A 19957-nucleotide genomic window follows, 5' to 3' on the forward strand; every position below is an offset into this window, starting at 1 on the left:
GGGATAAGCCATATATCTGACTTCATTTAATCTACATTGTTAACCATTGTGACTTTTGTAAGGATGAAAAGTGTAAGAAACAGGTTCAATGGTGCCGATTTTTCCCTGACCCTCTAGTTAATTTTTATTTATGTTTATTACTTTAATTACTTAATTGTAAGTCTGATATTGTGCTACTCTATGTTATAGCTTATGCCCAGGGTCGTACTCAGCACGGTACATTTGACAGTTGAATAGCTACCGCGAGCCTCGAATGACGTAACAGTGTGATGGCCCGATGTCTCACGTCTGGCGTAACTCCGTCTAGTGGAACGGGAACTCAGTGAGATTCGCGCGTCCGAGCGGATTGGTCGTGTTCTTGTCGAATAATTTATTTTCATTTCGCAATTTCGTGTAATGTATTACAATAAACAATACAATTGAACATTGATATAGTGTTTTTAATAACTTTTCATATACAATCAGTGAAATTGAATTGTTTTGTGTATAGTGTTGTTTCCTTCGAGTTAATTAATTGGCATACGGTAAGATTCCATTCAGTTGCAAAATAACATCCTTGTTTTATATTTTATTAAGTATTTGCAATTTTGAATTGCATAAGAATAATGTTACGTAGTTGGTCTTCTATTTCCGTTTCTTCGGCACACATTTTTATGCCTACTCAAGGTAAAGCCTTTTTTTCTCTGTTTATTGCGACATGCAATTGAAACTCGATACCAGTATTTAAATAAGGTCTTTTTTCATCGGAATATTGTTATGATTTAATAGTTTAAAAAATAAAACAATAAAGGGCCTTCATAATTTGAATATTAACGTAGTGTAACATTCATGCAATTTAATTATTGTTTTATTTTACAATCCACCAATCAATATACAGTCTAACATAATTGGTTTAAATTCAAAGACAGTAAACATGCTTACTTACATTTTTACTAGCTCTCGCCCGCGACTCTGTCCGCGTGGAATTAAAAAGCAATTAGCCTATGTGTTCTTCCAGACTATCCTGTACGTCTGTGCCAAATGACATCGAAATCTGTTAAGCCGTTTAGGCTACAAACTCTAACAAACATTTATAATATTATTAGGATGTACTTTAATTGAAGTGTCTCTGTATTTATTATTTTCCTCTATAGTTGAACAGTTTGTTAGATCGTCTCAAAATGAAGACTTATGCAATTTAAAGACAGGAAAATATTTTTGATTTAAAAAAATTTGTACAAATAAAAGTTAAATCCGAGTAAAGTCTATGTAAGGTATTCTTGCTTTTATTTAAGGAATTCAGTACTTTTTACTCGGTTCAGTTATGTTTATAAAGTTAAGACACAGGTGTTCAGTCAAAACTAAGTTCTTTCATAATAACTGATATCTTCTCATCAGTTGTTTTGACGTTTTGTACTCTTCATTGTTATAAACGGCCTACAAATTGTAAATTGAATTTAAATATTTATAGATATCAGACAAATTGTGTAAATTATCTAAGAGTTTTAAGACTAATACGCGGTTAACACTTGTTACTAGTTAGACAGTCGCGAAGGCTAGGCGTGTTCACACTATCCTAGTCTAGTTATATCGCTACTGGCCAAGTGTTAATCAAGCTTATAATAATAATATAAGACGATACACTGGCGTCACCGAAAAGGGGGGGGAAGTTCAGTTAAAGGCTTGGTCCTACTTAAAGTATCGAAAATGTAATATACATACAAAAGTACTTCGAAAAAGTCTACATATGTTTATAATAGCTGGTCCCAATACCTAGCTTAGATAACCGTCTGTCGCCAGTTATACTTTTTAGGAGATATGACGTGAGATATAATGAAAATAGTATTTTTACCGTAAACATAACTGTCAAAAATTAAATTGAATTCAAACGGAATGGCGGTATTGTTATACTGATGTTAGGATAGTTGTAACTCACAGATATGTTGTTCTGCGATCAAATGTACTGGTTCTGTCTGTTAGATTTTTAGATCTGTGTAATTAATTTCATCACATATCTTGTACACAGTGGTATCATTCTGTAAATAATGTGTCATCAAAGATAAAAAGTCTAGATTTCTAGTAGAGAGTTTCTTTCAATTCATTATTGAAGTAAAGAAAAATTATTGTACTAACTAGGTATTATTAGTACGAAAGTTTTTATGGATGCTTATTTGTCAGTAACGGGAAAACTGTTTTAAATAAATTGTATCCTTTATTTTAATGATCGACGTTTATAAGTTAATTCTCGAATCTATACTATTATAATAAAGCGTAAACACACACTTCTTTGTTGCCAAAGACGTCAGCAATCACAGCATATTTTTGAATACATAATTTTTTAAATAAAAAGCACTACACTTACGTCACGCTTTAGGCTATACATTTTCACGCCATTAAACTTAGGGGGTAAATATTTTGGATAAAAATCGTAATGTGGGAAAGAGACCATAAGTTGCTGCCAACATTAAGTAAGCAATTGTTATTTATGCATTTGAATTTTGACATTTCATGCGGATGAAGCCGCACTGGAACAGCTAGTTTAGGACATAATAATTCCGTACCTTTCCTTAACTAACGTAATTTCGGCATTTAAAATTATTGTTTTTAAGTTTTGAATAGAGTCATTGCTCTTGATTGCTAATGATACATACAATGTCGATAAAATCCTTTTCATTTTTATTGCTTTCGAATATAAATCAATATGCAAATATATGTCGTTTAATAAAATAATGTTCTATTTAGTACAGTAATTGAACACAAAATTCTGTAATAAATATGAATAAACGGTCGCATTGAATATTTTTTATGTCTGGCTTTTTGCCTAAATGGCGTCTCTCTCGATATTAATATTTAAAGTAATTCGTATCTTTTATTTATTATCAGCTTTCGCCCGCGTCTCCGTCCGCGTGGTATTAAAAAAACAAAAGAGAGTACAATATGTGATCTTCCAGACTGTCCGCTACATCTATACTAAATGTCATCGAAATTCGTTCAGCCGTTTAGGCTACAAACTCTAACAAACATCCATCCATCTAAACTTTCGCATTTGTAATATTAGTATGATATGATTATCTATACTAATATTAAAAAGAGGAAATATTTGTATTTTTCAAATTTTGTATGTGTTTGATTCACGCAAAAACTAATGGGCCGATTTTAAAAATTCTTTCACCGATAAAAAGGTAATTTATCTGTGATTAACATAACAAAATACAAAAAACTTTTCATTAGGTAGTGTTTTTTTTTTTAAACAAAATTTTTACATTACTATGTATCATACCGGTTGTTTTATAATTTATGATATCTTTATGAAATATAAAAAATATAATATACCAATTAATCGTTTATCATACAAATTAACATATTGTTTTCCTTGTGAAGCAAAACAAGTTTTTTCCTTGTAATAAAAACTAATCAAGTACCAGGCCTTATTAAAATCGTCGGTGACTACTGAGTACATACGTCGTTCTCATTTAAAGCGTATTTGTCAAACGGTAACGTAAATGAAATGAAATGAAATGAAATGAAATGAAATGAAATGAAATGAAATGAAATGAAATGAAATGAAATGAAATGAAATGAAATGAAATGAAATAACATTTAATCCTATGAACACTACAACACAATTAGAAATGACAAAAAAAACCAACAACAAAGTAATCAAATAAAAAAAATATTAAAAACGTCATTAAATGATTAAAAAAAAATGAGTTGCAATGCTGACCGGATTATAATAAACATATACTTATATAAATAGGTGAGATTCATATGTTTGTGACGAATCATATTTCATACTAATATTATTAATGAGAAAGTTTAGATGGATGTTTGTTAGAGTTTGTAGCCTAAACGGCTGAAAGAGTCTTGATGTAATTTGGCATGTAGAGGATAGTTTGAAAGAACACATACGCTACTTACTTTTTGTTAATTTCACGCGGACAGATTGGCGGGCGAAAGCTAGTAGGTTATATGACAGAAAAACAAACGTACGTGACAACATGACCTGTTTTCTTTATGAATGTTATTGAAATAATTTAATAAAAAAAAAAACTTAAGGTGCACACACACGTCGAAACTCTTGTAGAAATCATTATTATCTTTTTTAAAGATATTAAGAGAATGATGGAGGTTCTAAGTTTTATGTGAACATAGCCTAAGAATCTATACTTTGCACTGCAAGATCGTGTATCACAAATTTAGATCTCTTGTTTCCGAAGGTTGCTTAACTTATACATGTTTGTTACTATAGAGAAGTGAACGATGGACTAACTCATTGTTTATCTCTTCATTTCAAGACGTTGTTATGTTTTCTTAAACAATGACTTCGTGATTTATATTTCTATAACTAATACAGGACTTACTTTGTAAATGTTTTCTTAATATAACACGTTTTGAATCTGAAATAACTAGATAAGAGTATAGTAATATTATTAACGTTTTGTTTACAGTAACAATTGAATTTTATTCAGAACCGATATTGAACTATCTCATAGAAAATGTTGTTTTGCGGTAATAATGAGAGTTAATTAATTATGCGAAGTTATGACATGTTATGCGACGAGACGATAGGGACATAAACCAGAAAGTGTTAAGAATGAATGTAGGTGGCGTATGTTGAGATGGATGTGTGGTGTGACAAGATTGGATAACGTTAAGAATGTGTACATTAGAGGAAGTTTGAAAGTAGCGCCAGTGGTGGAGAAATTGAGAAGCAAAAGGTTAGCGTGGTATGGACATGTTATGCGACGAAATGATGGGGACTTAAACCAGAAAGTGTTAAGATTGAATGTGGATGGCTATAAAGGAAGAGGAAGACCGAAGAAAGTATGGATGTTTTGTGTAAGAGGATATGCTTAAGAAAGGAGTGGATTCAGATATGACGGCTGATAGAGATGTATGGAACAGCACATACTGTGCCGACCCTCCGTAAGGGATAAGGGCAAGTTGATGGTGAATAAGAGTTAATTAGTTTTTATTATATGTAAAATTGTATTGCTCTGGAAATATGACTTTTATAGAAAAAATTGTAAATTTTGTTTTAATATATTTGTTTTGTAGTGTTGTAGTGTTCAATAATGTTCTGACTTGACTAATTATTCCCACACATCTGTCGAAAGACTGTGGTGACAAAAACCACATGTGCATCTGGAACTGGCATGCTGATAACACCAGTGCGTCAAATAACAGACATTCATATGATAAACGTGGTTAAATAAAATTGTTATGAAACTAATATTAAGCTACAGTTATCCAATGAGCTATATATAATAATAATAATCATTTAGTCCATTCATAAGACAAACATTATATGTATATTTAATTGTACAATTGACAACAAATCTAATAGAAGGAAAAAATGTTACAAACAAAGAACTACAAAAAAATATACACACACATACATTAGTAAATATAAAAGTTATGAATAAAATTTTACAATGTTTGCTATGCTCAATGCATAAGGCCTCTACTTAGCTAAGTTTATTACTTGTAGCAACAAGCGCTGATATACTGCAAAGGCTTTTTGTGGCAGTACGTCAGTTGCAGCCTTGAATAAATAAAATAAAAACAAACAACACAATCCTCAAAAGTAATTGGAGATTACAATGAATATATTTACATTTTTTTACTTCTTCCACGTTAAATTACAAAAATTAGTCAAAAAGTGTATTACTCAGCGATAATATAGCTTTTAAATGGTGAAAGAAATTTTTGAAATCTGCCCACTAGTTTTTGAGTTATACAATGCATACAAAAATCACATATATAGGCACTTATTGAGCTAGCGCGTACTATACTTCGACTTATTAAAAAAAAATCAGGAAAACAAATCTATAATACTAGTATAGATTGGTACAGAAGTATAGAAGTGATAATCGGTCATCTGATTTTGGAAAAAAGCGATTGCCCAGACATCCGCATCTGCAAATGCGTTACATATCTTTACTCAACAGATAATTGATAGCATTGCAAGGGGATATTTCCCTACCAATGCGTCGCTTCCCCGGCCAAAACCACTTTCTCATCCCATCCTTTCTTCTACGAAAAGGGTGGAATACAGAAGGACTAAAATTAGGCCTCCAGTACAGACACTCGTTAAACCGTACGCGGATTTGATTCTTAACGCCTCTCTTTTTTTCTTTTTGTGACTGAGTTGCCTCTGTACTGTGTGGTGGTGGTATTGTACCAGGCGAGTCAAAACATTCGTACGAAGTTGTTAGAACGTCCTATACCGCTGTGAAACTACATTAGCCCCTTATCAAAAACTTTCCCTTACAACATAAATTAATTTACATATATTAATGTATACTAACGTTACAAACATTATCATATAAATGGACTATTTCCGGTTTCAGCGTATGAAAATTGTTTTTACCGCTTTTCGTACTAGTCTCACGGTGAAATTAAATTTTATCTTTAACCGGAAACCCGTAACGTTACGTTAACTGAGAAAATTCTTTATTCATATAATACCATTATTTTAATTATTTAGAATTTAAGATGAAGCACAGATTTTTTAATATAACCATGCTAATATTGTAAAATTTAAAGTTTAGATGGATGAATGTATCGTTCGTTTGTTAAATTTGACACAGACGTAGAGAATAGTCTGGAAGAACACATAGGCTCACTTTTGTTTTATTAATTCCGGACGGAGTCGAAGGCGAAAGCTAGTCAAATAGAGAAAAGAGACAGAGCAAATAGAATGCATATACTTATTGTAAAACATTTTACATTTGCATTCGTGACGCTTTAAACCACAATTTATCTTCCACTTCCCGAGTTCAAATTAACACATTTGTAATCCGGGAGCGTGGTAATCCTTTCCCTGTCATCCCGTCGTCCCCTCCCCGTGCGAAGTGCGAAAATGTTCTTATCTAAGATGGACCTTACATTAATTACAAAGGGTATTATGTTCGTAAGTAGAAATGTTGATGTTTTAACACAATAGTCTAATAGTTAAGCGTACTAACTACCAATTCGATGTCATGGCATGTATTAATACCAGTTATGAGGTTATCTATACTAATATAATAAAGCGTAAACACACTTTGTTATGATGTCAGCAATCACAGCATATTTTCTAAAAATCTTTTTTTAATTAAAAGCCCAACACTTACAGAAACTTTATAGGTTATACATTTTCACGCTTTATAATTTAGAGTGTGAATAATTTGAGAAAAAAGTCATGCGTGAAATGCGAAATCATGTGGAAGAAGCCGCACGGGAACCGCTAATTTAATATTTAACAGTCACAAGAAACATTAGTTAAGTGTTTTAATAACATGTTAATACCCTTAAAAACTGAAGGAATTTCCCTTGAATTACAGAGATTTTAAAATATCTCGTTTTACTTCAATTTAGTGAACTAGAGTAAAATTTTCATTACTTCAAGAACGATGTTTCTTTACTTTATTATTGTTAGTATTAAATGATTCGTAGCATATCAATATTTTCACTCTCTTGTTGAGTAACGATTAATAAATACAGTGCTCAATTGATTATTTGACTCATGTATATTGCTTGCCAATTTGAATTTGATTAAAATACAATGCGATATTCTGGAGATCGTTAAGAGAGTGCGCACACCTGTAACTAAAGTATCGCACAACCGTAAGCATTGGCTCATAGAAATCTATGCGAATCTAATGGAGGTGTGCACACTACTCCATGTTTAGTTTTGCAACTAAACAGTTAAATTTGCTGCGAAACAATCGACAATCGCACAACTGCTGTGCGACAGTTTAGTTAAAGTGTGCACGCAATGCCGCTTTGTTGTATTCATGACTATGAATAATTTTATAAGCTTAAATTCGACCAAAAAAGCAAATTTCTCCGTTCAGTTACGTTCAATATTACGTATGAATTTGGTATTAACTTTTGTCATCAATTGTTTTTTAATGTGTCACGTGTATATTTGAACATTTCAATCTGAGTTTGATTGGTTTTAAAGTAAAAATCGTCCAAGAGATTGCTGTATAAGTTATATTTTATAGATATAATGCAGTAGTCAGTGGACACAACTGCAGTATCGATCGCCCTCTCCGCTCTAACCTTCGGCCATTGGATATAAACATAAATGAAACAATGCTCCCGCTCTTTATCTAGAATGTTCCATGATTAAACATAATGTTAAAAATCTTCAATCTGCACTCTGAATATAACACGTTCTTATAGACTTCTCTAACTAACCTACACATAGACATTTAAATATATAGACGAGGCAGTGAACAACGTTTTTTCACTAGTACTTTCTCTGAAAGTTACTATATCAGTTGTTTAGTTTAGTAGGACACCTCACGTCCTTGATATACTTCATACTAATGTCATAAATGTGAATGTTTAGATGGATGGATGGATGTTTTTTAGAGTTTGTAACCTTTAGGTTTACAGCCGTTTACGGCTAAACGGATTTCGATGAAATTTGATGTAGATGTAGGGGATAGTCTGGAATAACACGTGGGGCACTCACTTGTGTTTTTTTTTAATTCCACGCGGACGGAGTCGTGGGCGAAAGTTAGTATTTAAATATTACATTTAATTTGTTTTGACTATCTATCAATAGATAAAAAATGTTTCAAGTGAAGTGTCAACTATGCCTTCTCTAAATAATTTTCGAATCTCTTTGCTTACACAACTCTCAACCCCTTTTTGTTTGAAAGCCATTACTAAATACAAAAGAAATAGAAAAAATAAATGACTTCTTAAGTAACTGTTAACTATTTCAGTTAAGGAAATATTTCAAGCCGGTTTTCCGCATATTTAAAAGTAAATTAACACGCTTATACTCAACATATGTACATTTAACCTTCCATGTAACGTCAATACGTTTTGAACCATCGGAACTCATTCATGTGCGTAAAGGGCAAAGGTGCGTAACATCGGATCCTAAGAATCACAACTCAATCAATTCTCTTTGAACTTTACTTAAGGAAAGTAAATATTTAACCAGTGAAATTCTTTTAATACAACTGTGATTTCTGTATGTATAGGACACGTGTATTCTTGGCTTTTCTAAATGACTGTCAGTATAATGGTTGGATTACACGGATACTCTTTTGCAAAAATGTATTATCTTGAAAAAACAGAGGTACTTAGTATATCATCCACTTGCCCTTATCCCTTACGGAGTGTCGGCACAGTATGTGCTGCTCTTCCATACATCTCTATCAGCCGTCATATCTGAATCCACTCCTTTCTTAATCATATCCTCTTTCACACAATCCATCCATACTTTCTTCGGTCTTCCTCTTCCTTTATAGCCACCCACATTCAATCTTAACACTTTCTGGTTTATGTCCCCATCATTTAGACGATAACATGTCCATACCACACTAACGAGGTACTTAGTATATATTTTAATGAAGTATTGACCGAGTGGAAAATCGTGTTTTCTATTTTGGAAGTTTACTTCCACCGTATCTTCTACTATAATTGTTATAAATTTGCCTGTTTGTTACTGAGAAATTGTCTTAAACCCTTTTCGTTAGCATAGTACTTTAAACGTAATTAAAGTCTCACTATGGAAAGGAGATATTCTATTTACATATTTCACTGGCTAAAAATGTAATTTATTGTGAAAAGTTGTAATGTTTAAATGGATGATACAAACAGTTATTAAAAAGTCTATTATTATTATCTATACTATTATAATAAAGCGTAAACACACACTTCTTTGTTGCCTAAGAAGTCAGCAATTACAGCATATTTTTGAATAATCATTTTTTTAATAAAATTCCCTACGCTTGCGTCACGCTTTAGGCTATATATTTTTATGCCGTTAAACTTAGGAGTAATTTTTTTGGATAAAAAATGTGGGAAAGAGACCATAAGTTGATGCCAACATCAAGGAAACAAGGTTGTTATCATGTCATGTAATTTTGTCATTTGCTATTGATTTGACAAATGAAAACAATAAAATAAAATTTTTATGATTTCATGCGGATGAAGCCGCACGAGAACAGCTAGTAGCCCTATAAATGTAAAATTGTGTGGATAGGTTTGTTATATTTTTTATTTTTTCAATTCTATACAATCTTTTCTCAAGATATGAGCATAGTGTAGTAAAAACTTTCACGCTTTCCATTTCGTTATGAAAGCAAAGCACGTTTTCTAGTTGCGGTACAAAGCACATAATTTTAAAAAAGAACCCCGAGCATATTTTATCCGCCTTTTTGATGTTACTTTGCCTTATTTGTATAAAAAAAGCTTACAGAAACTAAACGAAATCGTGCACACAATGCTGTACAATAACTTTGTAAGCCACAAACGTAAAAGAACTCTTTTCAGTTTACATATGAAAGGCTCGCTGGATGTTTTTTTTTATTCTATTTTACTTTGCAGTTAATGTAGTCGGAAATTGGAGTTGAAAAATTGCATGTTTACGAAAGCAAATATTTGAATTTTGTAAACATGAAAATAATCTTTTATTTATTTATGTTGATACAATGTTTAAAATAAAACATAATCTTCAACTAGTGAGGCCTTATCACGAATATTCATGAGAATTTACGTAACGTCATCGACATCTGAATGGATTTAAAACACCGACATATATCATACTTGTCGATAATGTTACGAATACGTTCTCTAAAATATTCGTAATAGACCGGCACACTCTATACCATTTTAACTCTACTCTTTACCCTAGGTTTTTATTGCCCTAAAACTTGTATTCGACAATGTTGTTTTACAAGTTTCATCAATGGATAGTATTTAGACATGTGAAGCACCGCGGGTTTCCGCGACTGCACTTTTATGTTTATATTGTGAATCATAATTGTTACTAATCGTTGAAAATTCGCGTTTTCTTAAAACAATATATAGATAGTTGTGTTTAAGGTGTACAATAATACAAACAAGCGAGGAATTCACCTGACGTAACATGTGTTGTCCCTGTCATTATCTTTGAAAAAAACAGGGACAACAACACTTTTGTATCTCTGTTCCGACTAGGATAACAGGACTAGGGAACGTCGTAACGTTACTGAATAAAGGTTGATGTTCACAGTGTAACGTATGTGAGTAATTTTTAAATGTAATATTTAGTTGCTTTTATTTCGCGTTGATGTAATGATATCATAATTAAATGCATGTAGAATTTCGAGAATTCCTCTCATTCATTTCTTTTCTTTGTATAGAAATACTTAGAACTCAATTTCATAAATTTTAGTTTCAATTTTAAAAGTTCGTTATTTATCTAATATTGAATACTCTGTGCAAAAAAATGTTTTCTACTCTGCTAAAGAGACAAAAAGCAATAACATGATTTTGTCGATTGTTTTTGTAAAAGAAATTGCTTCTTTCTTTATAAGTTTATGGGGAATTACTGGAACAAGCTGGAGAATGTTGAAATCAACGTGCACTAGTGTGTGTATATCGGAGAAAGCTGTTTTTTTTTTTATTTATTTTTTATTTGTACAATATGTGTACTTGGTATTATACATATTTCAAGTGTGTTAAATACTACGCTAAATCCAAACCCTGCCAATTGGACAAAAAAATCACAAAATGTGTTTCGATAATTTTTGTTGATATGGAAAAAATACTGACTCCCCTAATAATTCAAAATCAAACTAAATATAGCCCAAAAAATTAGCTACGCTAAAAAAAATTTCATACGTTGGACCTGCGGTATTAGTTTTGGTTTGATCTTTTTTGTAGAAAACAAAAAGTTACATTTCGCTTCTTAGTGTCATTTTTATCGTGGGCTTCCACTCACGAAGCACATACGAAAGTATGGTGTTCTGTCTCGTTTTCTTTATTAAAATAGTGATAATATGTTTTTGTACAGTTTCATCAGTGTAGACCTACGGTTCTGTGACATGCTTGCAGTGTTTCCTTCAAGCCTTATCAGAGGGTGTATCACGAAATATTTGCGTGACACTTGGAACGTATTTGTAACGTTATCGACATTTGTTTGTATGAGGTTTGTTGGTGTTTTACCTTCGGTATGCTGCATAAATGTGATACAAACTTTATCGTAATGTTACGGATATGTTCTCACGAATATTTATGATAAGCCCTCTGTTCATAATGTAGTAAATATGTAAAATAGTTTACAAATAGCAAAACAAATATAATTTTCAGTAAATGCTAAATCAGTAGTGATTTTTCATTGTGTGCAGATATATAGAGGATTATAAATTAACAGGTTTTTTCTTTATTTCAGATGTAACCATGAAAAGGGTTCTTAATAAGAAAAGTCGATGTCTTCTCTGAAGATGATGGGATATTTTCACAAAGCACCTTGCTTGAACAGGTTATCGTCACAGGTAAGGAATAATTTAATATACAGATCTTAACGCAACTTAAACTAATTTAAATACACATTCCTTTACTGAATTCAGCATTTGACTCTCCTATAATCTTATCTTAAAAGTTTAGATGTATGGATGTTTAGACTTTGCTGCCTAAATGGCGAAACAGATTTCGATAAAAAGCAACGATGTAGAGCATAGTCTAAAAGAATATGCTACTCACTTTTGATTCTGTTTTCATTGAGGCAGTTGAGTGTGGCAATTAATGAACCATTTAGCACAGAGGCATTTTCCTTTCGTTTACGATTTTCAATCGTGGTACGGCGACACTGCTCCGAGGTTGCATGGCCAGTGCGCGCCATTTGAAACCTTTTTTGACTTTTAAAAAATATAATTCTTCTTTTGACATATGTACATTTTTAGATTTTTTTTCTTTTAACAAATATTGTTTATAATTTCTTATTCATACACTTAACTTTCGTACTTTCAAAACAACCTCTCTTAAATAACTTTTCAACACTTTCGACGTGTTTTTTTCGTTAAGAATACACAAAATGCACAAGGGACTGACGCGAAGTGACCTGTCAAAATGACGCTATCACCCTGACATTTAACTGACGTTGTTTACAAAATTCCCGGATGCCAAATAATCCTTTTATATGTCGTTATTTTGATTAAACAAATTATAGTAAAAACACCAGATGTTTTTACATTTTCATCTACACATGTTTTGAAATTACCGGTATTTAATGCAAACAGTAATCAATCATTTAATCATGTACACATTAATGTTTTTCGATAATTTTTAATGAGTTCAAATAGTAATGAAAAATTATTGCTTTGCATTTCATTGCACGTTTTAAGCATACGGAAAACAAATTTATAAAGGATACAATGTACATTATTGGAACGGGCATTTTAAGGTATTTCTAATTATATAAAATATATAAAAAAAGTATAGCCTGTGCATGTTTAGCGTAGCTTATTAATGGTAAAAAAATTTTTGAAATCTGCCCAGTAGTTATTGTGTTATTTGAATACATACGAAAATACAATACTTCCCTTTTTATAATCTTACTATCTTACTTCTTACTAATATTATAAATGCCAACGTTTAGATGAATGGATGTTTGTTAGAGTTTGTAAACTAAACAACTGAACGGATCTCGTTGAAATTTGGCACAGATGTAGAGAATATTGTGCAAGAACACTTAGGCTACTTATTTTTTTTAATGCCACGCGGACGTATTTCGGGCAAAGATAGTATTAGTATAGATAATAAAACTAGCTTCACATTATAAGGTAAGAGCTGCCTGCTGCTGCTGCTGTTGCCTGCGACTTCGTACGCGTGGTATTAGAAAACATATAAACTATAAAAATTACAAAAAGCTACGTATCCCTCGGGAACCGGACATTTCTCGGGGATGAACCTTATCCCATATATACTCCAGATTTTGTTTTATATCTGTGCCAAATTTCAATAAGATATGTTGAACCTTTGCAGAATGATCGAGTGTACATTAAAAAAGTAAATTAATGAATCCCACGGGAACCGTAACTATTCCAGGGATAAAAACTAGCCTATGTGTTCTTCCAGACTATGCTCTAAACCTGTGCCAAATTTCATGGAGATCCGTTCAGCCGTTTAGGCTACAAACGCTAACAAACATCCATCCATCCATCCATCCATCCATCTATCCATCTAAACTTTCGCATTTATAATATTAGTAAGATTAGTAAGATTATTATTATTTTGTTAGGGATCGGCGCAGAAGTGTTCACATCAAATGTGTTGATGCGTCAAATGTGTTGATGGGCGCGGGCGGGGGCGGCGGGCGGGCTGCGCGCGCGCTGCGCCTGCTACTGCTTTTGGTGCTGGCGCTAGCAGCTGTTGAATACCTCTTCGGTTCCATCCTGGACGCCTCGCCCTTCAGGACGTACCTCTACATGCCGGTCTACAGTACTACCCAGTCCACAACCAAGTAAATATCTCACACTAGCTATACGTCCCAACTAAGGGGCTCGAAACCTACTCTAAGTAAGAAGTGACTATATGTAATGTCAAGTGAATATAAAGCTGTATTAAAAATAAACCAATTGAAAAGATATCTTTTATAAAAGGAGATAGCAGACAAGTTGGTGGTGACTTTAATCTTCGGGAATAGGTTTAACCCTCTAAGAGCCTGCGTTTAATAAATCAAATTTAAAAATTTAAAAATATCCGAGTGTACCCTTTACTGTGTTTATTAACGGGGAAAATAGTAAAAAAAAAACAAAACTATATTTTTTACATCTTGTCCTTGCAACTTGTTGCCGAGAAATCCTTACCTTCAAAGATAGCAACATTTTCGTGATAGACTCCTTACTATTTTCCAACTTGAAAGTAAAGGAAACATGTAAACAGTCTTACATTAAAATAACATTGATTGTAGGTTCCCGATGCGATTTATAACCTCAGTATCAAATTTGAAACTTAAGGTATTTAAGGGTTAAGCTGTATGCGATCTTACGAACACAAAGTATTAGATTACTCAAGACCATTTAGACGAGTTATTTCGAAGCAATAATATTATAATTATAGTAGCACTTATTAGTCAAGTATTAAACGTTGTTTTAACCACAATAATTTATTCCAGAAACAGTGACAGAACGGCCGGCTGGTCTAAAAGATTGCCAATCACTGCCGCGAGAAAAAACCCCAGTGTGACAAACACGACGCAATTTAAAAACGTAACTTTTAATAATACAATATCTACAAACAGTTCAACCAAAGCACCTATTGTCGCAAATATGACGAGACAAAATATTACAGTAGAATCAAGTACACCGTTATTAATAACCAAGATCATGGAGGGGATAAAGAATCTCGTAACCACAGAAGAATTGATTTCGAAAATGAGCGAACCAAATTTGCCTCTCTGTGAGGAAATGCCGCCTGACCTTGGTAATTACATACAATATTTTATCAATACATTATGTACATATACCGGTGCATTTCATTAGTCATGAATAGTCCACTTCTTGGAGACAATTCTTACAAAAATAAAGGTCATCGCTTATTTGGCCTATCACTGCGACAACGCGCCACAACTATCACACGGCATCTACCTGTTGAATCAACGATACTACAAACTCTTCGTCATAATTTTACCGCACGTCATGCTTCGCATAAAGCACTGTCTTTATTAGACTTTATAGAGTTTATTCTGAATATTGACATTATTTTTAGGTCCAATAACAGTGAACAAAACTGAAATAGAACTAGATGATATTGCAACTAAATACCCAGAAGTACATCGTGGTGGAAGATACGCGCCGCCAAACTGCACAGCAAGGCATAAAGTTGCCATTATTGTACCATACAGGTAAAACAAAATGATTTCTAATGACAATCTTGAAATATTTCATCGTTGTACCATTCGTATTAAAATTATAAATAAAAAGGAGAAGCGTATGCATTCTTTTCGCTAGGTTCTTGTATTTGACGGAATTTGTTGTACCTATGTTTTTTTTTTTATTTTTAGAGACCGCCAACAACATCTAGCGATGTTTCTGAATCACATGCATCCGTTCCTAATGAAGCAACAAATAGAATATGGAATATTTATTGTTGAGCAAGACGGTGGGTTATCTTTTGTTTTCTCAAATATACATGTCGTCCCCTTTTGAAATTGTTATTTAGCGTATAATCTGTTCGTTCCGGCAAACTATTTAGCAGCTATACTCATAATATGGATCGATGCGTTTACTTCGCATCTGTTTACTGCAGTCATTGAAGCAAATGTTCGAGAAATTTCGCTTTATAATCCTCGTGACTCGTGCGAAATTTAAAACAAAGACTTGAAATACAAAAGTTTTACTTTTATAGACCAGTGCATTCATATTGTTTCCGAGGATCATTTAAAAGTTTTCAGTCTCACTCATTGTTAAGCACTAAAATATCTGTAGATTTTTTCAAATGTCCTCATTTTCATTGTTTCCGACAGGTAACAGTGATTTTAATCGAGCGAAGTTGATGAACGTAGGTTTCGCGGAGAGTCAGAAACAAAAGGCGGGCGGGTGGCAATGCTTCATATTCCATGACATAGACCTCCTGCCGCTGGATCAGAGGAACTTGTACTCATGTCCTAGACAGCCTAGACATATGTCTGCATCCATTGATAAATTGAATTTCAAGTGAGTCTCATTGGATTACTTTTGTTTTACTTCAAAGATTTTTCGAAACAGAATGTTTAAATTTTTTATATTTTAGGTTACCTTACGAAGAAATTTTCGGCGGTGTATCAGCGATGACAGTTGAACAATTTACCAAAGTAAACGGTTTCTCAAATAAATATTGGGGTTGGGGTGGTGAAGACGACGACATGTTTTACAGGTAATCAGTTAATATTTTGATTCGGATTTTTGCGTATTAAATTTTGTAAATTCCTTATTTTATTTTTTCTGGTACAGGTTAAAAAAGATGAATTATCACATAGCGAGGTACAAAATGTCAATTGCGAGGTACGCCATGTTAGATCATAAAAAATCTGCTCCAAATCCAAAAAGGTGAGCTCCATCGGTTTTGTTAAATACCTACGTCATAACCCTCTATCCACAAATCCAATAAAATTGACTTTTAGAATGGAATGGACTCTTCACACATTAAATCCATCTGAACATTTCTCTTATGTCAGATATTTATATTTCATTGTTTCACTTCTCTTTCTGTTCTATTATTAAGTCTTAGTTCAAACTTTAAACAAAGGTTCCTCTAACGCTGATAATATTTCCAGGTATCAATTGCTATCGCAAACAAGTAAGATATTCCAGAAAGACGGGCTTTCGACACTCGAATACGATTTAGTTGATGTGATCCAGCATCACTTGTACACTCATGTTATTGCGAATATAGACGAGCATAGCTGATGGCAGTACTTCGCCAAGCTGTTGTTTGGCGAACAGCGGTAATGCCTTAACCTTTGCTCAGTCACCTAGTGCTATATGCGATTCCAGTGAAAACAGACTTTTAATACACAGGTGTTTTAACATGAGATGTTATGTAAACAGAAGTTAATATTGAAAATTGTCAATCTTCCATTGATGTGTATTTGTGCAAGAAGGTAAGGTTAAAAAACATGATGTAAGGATTATTTAGGATCAAAAAACATGCTTATAGTAGTGTTTTGTTTGCATTCCACCTCATGATAAATTTATATACAAGTTGAAGATATCAAAACTAAACAATATTTCAGTGTAACCATAGTGAATTATAGTGATGCAGTGTAAAATGACCCTACAGTGGCAGATAAACAATGATAGTGCTGAACAGGTCACTATTACACCCATTTGACAATGCCTGATGGGTTTTACCAGAGATAAAACTATACTAGTGTTTGTATTGTATTTTACTAACTTTGTCTCTTGATCGCTCAATTTTCGATCAAGCGGCGTACTCACGCTGGTGGACACCGCGTTACGTTAGAGCAAGGTGATGTCGGATGCGTGTAATGAGCGATGACCTTTATGTTACTGGCCTGCATTTTATATTGAAGTGTATGTGAACTTGTGTGTTATTTATTATTATTTTTTATTGCTTTAATATTATTTAATCGCGTTTTTTGATTATGTTTATTTTGACAATTCCTATTTTTTTTTACTCTTATGAATTATTCAATTGTATCCAGAGTTTAATTTGTTTAGTTTGTTTTATTTTTAGATTCTTTTAATTACGCTAGTCGTATTGATAATTTGTAAATTTTTATTAATCTACTCTTTTACGTCGAAGATGTTACTATCGTGTTTTGTAAATTTAAAACGTATGTTCCTTTTTGAGATAGCCTAATTTAATTTACAAAAGACCTTTAAGGTTCAAATATGTCATTAATATGTGAATTGGTATTATTGTAATTAACGGCCTAAAATTACCTAAATTTCAATGAATCAGAAACAATTGTTATAATCTACCAGAAGCAGAACCAGTGTTTTTTTATATTTCACGTTTAACGATGTTAAATATTGTTTGACATTTGTTTTTTTGCACCTAATTTATGGCAATTGTTTAGTTGCCAGCATTTTATGCGTTTTATTTTTTAATTACATTTAAATAAATTGTTAACAATACTTTAATGTAAGATTCGAAGTTGTCAATACATGTACTTACTTAAACTTAGAATCGAATACTTTTTAAGCTTTTTGTAGAATTTACTATACTGATCTCGATATAAATTACAATTTACTATTTACTGTTCGATCGCTTGGTACATATTCTTTGTAAATAGACGATATTTTTGTTTCTGATATTCGCCATAGTTTGAGATTCATTTTTTTAAGTTTTAAGTTGTATGACGAATAACAATAATTATAGATTAAAAATTTAATGGTACACTTAGGGATGGTATACCTACAAATACATAATTTTGTCTAAACAATGCCTAATTTTAGTCCCTTTCCTTTTCCACCCTCTTAAGAGGAAAGGATGGGAAGGAAAAATGGATTTTTCGCTGAAGACGCATAGTAAGGGGAGATGTCCTCTTTTTTACTTCACCTCCGTCGCAAGGGTAGGCAACGCATCTGCAATTGCGGATGTTTATGGGCAGCGGTCGCTTACCATTTCGATAAATTCAGGTGGCCGCTTGCTCGTTCACCTAATATTATAAAAAAAATTGAAAGGTTTTTGATGTATCACTAACTTCGAAATGCTTACCTTACAAGATTTATGTTCCTCTAAATTAAGATATGGAGTTTTTTAATTCATGGTTTTTGCCTCAAAATTCAAGTCATTTTACAAAGTTACCAATTTATGATTTTATTTAGCGGCACTCGGGTTCCGATTTTTTTTTTAATTCACAGAACGTCTTTAAGTGTACCATTTAGTTGAATTTATATTACTTATTAAGGATTCAAGGAACAAATATCTCGTGATTTAATATAAAGACAATATTGCGCCCAAATTCTGTAGAATCATGCTTTGTACATGCAAGTGAATCTGTCGGGATCCATTGTCAAAACGATTGTAAACAGTATGTTGCTGTCTTTCTTATTCTCTTAGAAAAAAATGAGACAGCTATATGTATGGCAGCTGTTTACGTACGTTTTGGCAGTTGAATTTCACGGTTACATTTTCAATTTCATAGACAAGTTTTTACTTTTCTACGAGTTAATATTTCAGCCAGTGACTTTTGTATTTTGTTTTTTTTTATCAGTAAATAAGCTTGTATATTTTATAATTAAGAATATAAATTGTGATAAATACGATTGACTTTATAATATTATACGTGGTTGGAGAATGTGAACTTTTTATCTCTTTATTGAATACGATAATTTGTAAATATAATAACAATGCTATTAAACAATTCATCAGCGATAAATTTGTTTTACTTATACCTCTTTTTACAATATGGTAATTATCAATGCACAGACGCCCGTCACTGAACTCTATAAATGGACAGGCTATTAAATGTGGTATTTTGTGTCTATTACATTTTCGCCACTTCGGCGCTGATGGTTGTGGTTGGTCGCGGTAAAGAGTTTTCAAACTAATAATAGTAATATAACTGTCATTACAATAGGTATGTTTAATTCAGAACGAAGCAGAGGCTGTTATTTGCAAACAATCGCCTATCTATGACGATAACCAAAGACATACAGAACAAGTACAGAGTACCAATTACAATTTTTCAAGGCACAGACAATAACAGACTTACATAAGTGATTTTAAATCTAAGATTATTTCGTGTGCC

At 32.6% G+C, this 19957-nt stretch overlaps 1 protein-coding gene across 1 annotated transcript; it reads left to right on the forward strand.

Annotated features, from left to right (window-relative positions):
• Window positions 1-12717: 12717 nt before the first annotated feature.
• Window positions 12718-18264, forward strand: LOC106105214 (beta-1,4-N-acetylgalactosaminyltransferase bre-4-like). Its single transcript, XM_013285488.1, has 9 exons — window positions 12718-13159; window positions 13997-14218; window positions 14873-15180; window positions 15466-15601; window positions 15761-15858; window positions 16223-16412; window positions 16489-16611; window positions 16689-16784; window positions 17012-18264. Exons 1-9 carry the CDS (start codon window positions 13131-13133, stop codon window positions 17142-17144), a joined length of 1335 nt encoding a protein of 444 aa, XP_013140942.1. The 5' UTR covers window positions 12718-13130; the 3' UTR covers window positions 17145-18264.
• The last annotated feature ends 1693 nt before the right edge of the window (window positions 18265-19957 follow it).

This window comes from Papilio polytes, unplaced genomic scaffold (genome assembly GCF_000836215.1).
Source record: "Papilio polytes unplaced genomic scaffold, Ppol_1.0 DF823177.1, whole genome shotgun sequence".
NCBI lineage: Eukaryota > Metazoa > Arthropoda > Insecta > Lepidoptera > Papilionidae > Papilio > Papilio polytes.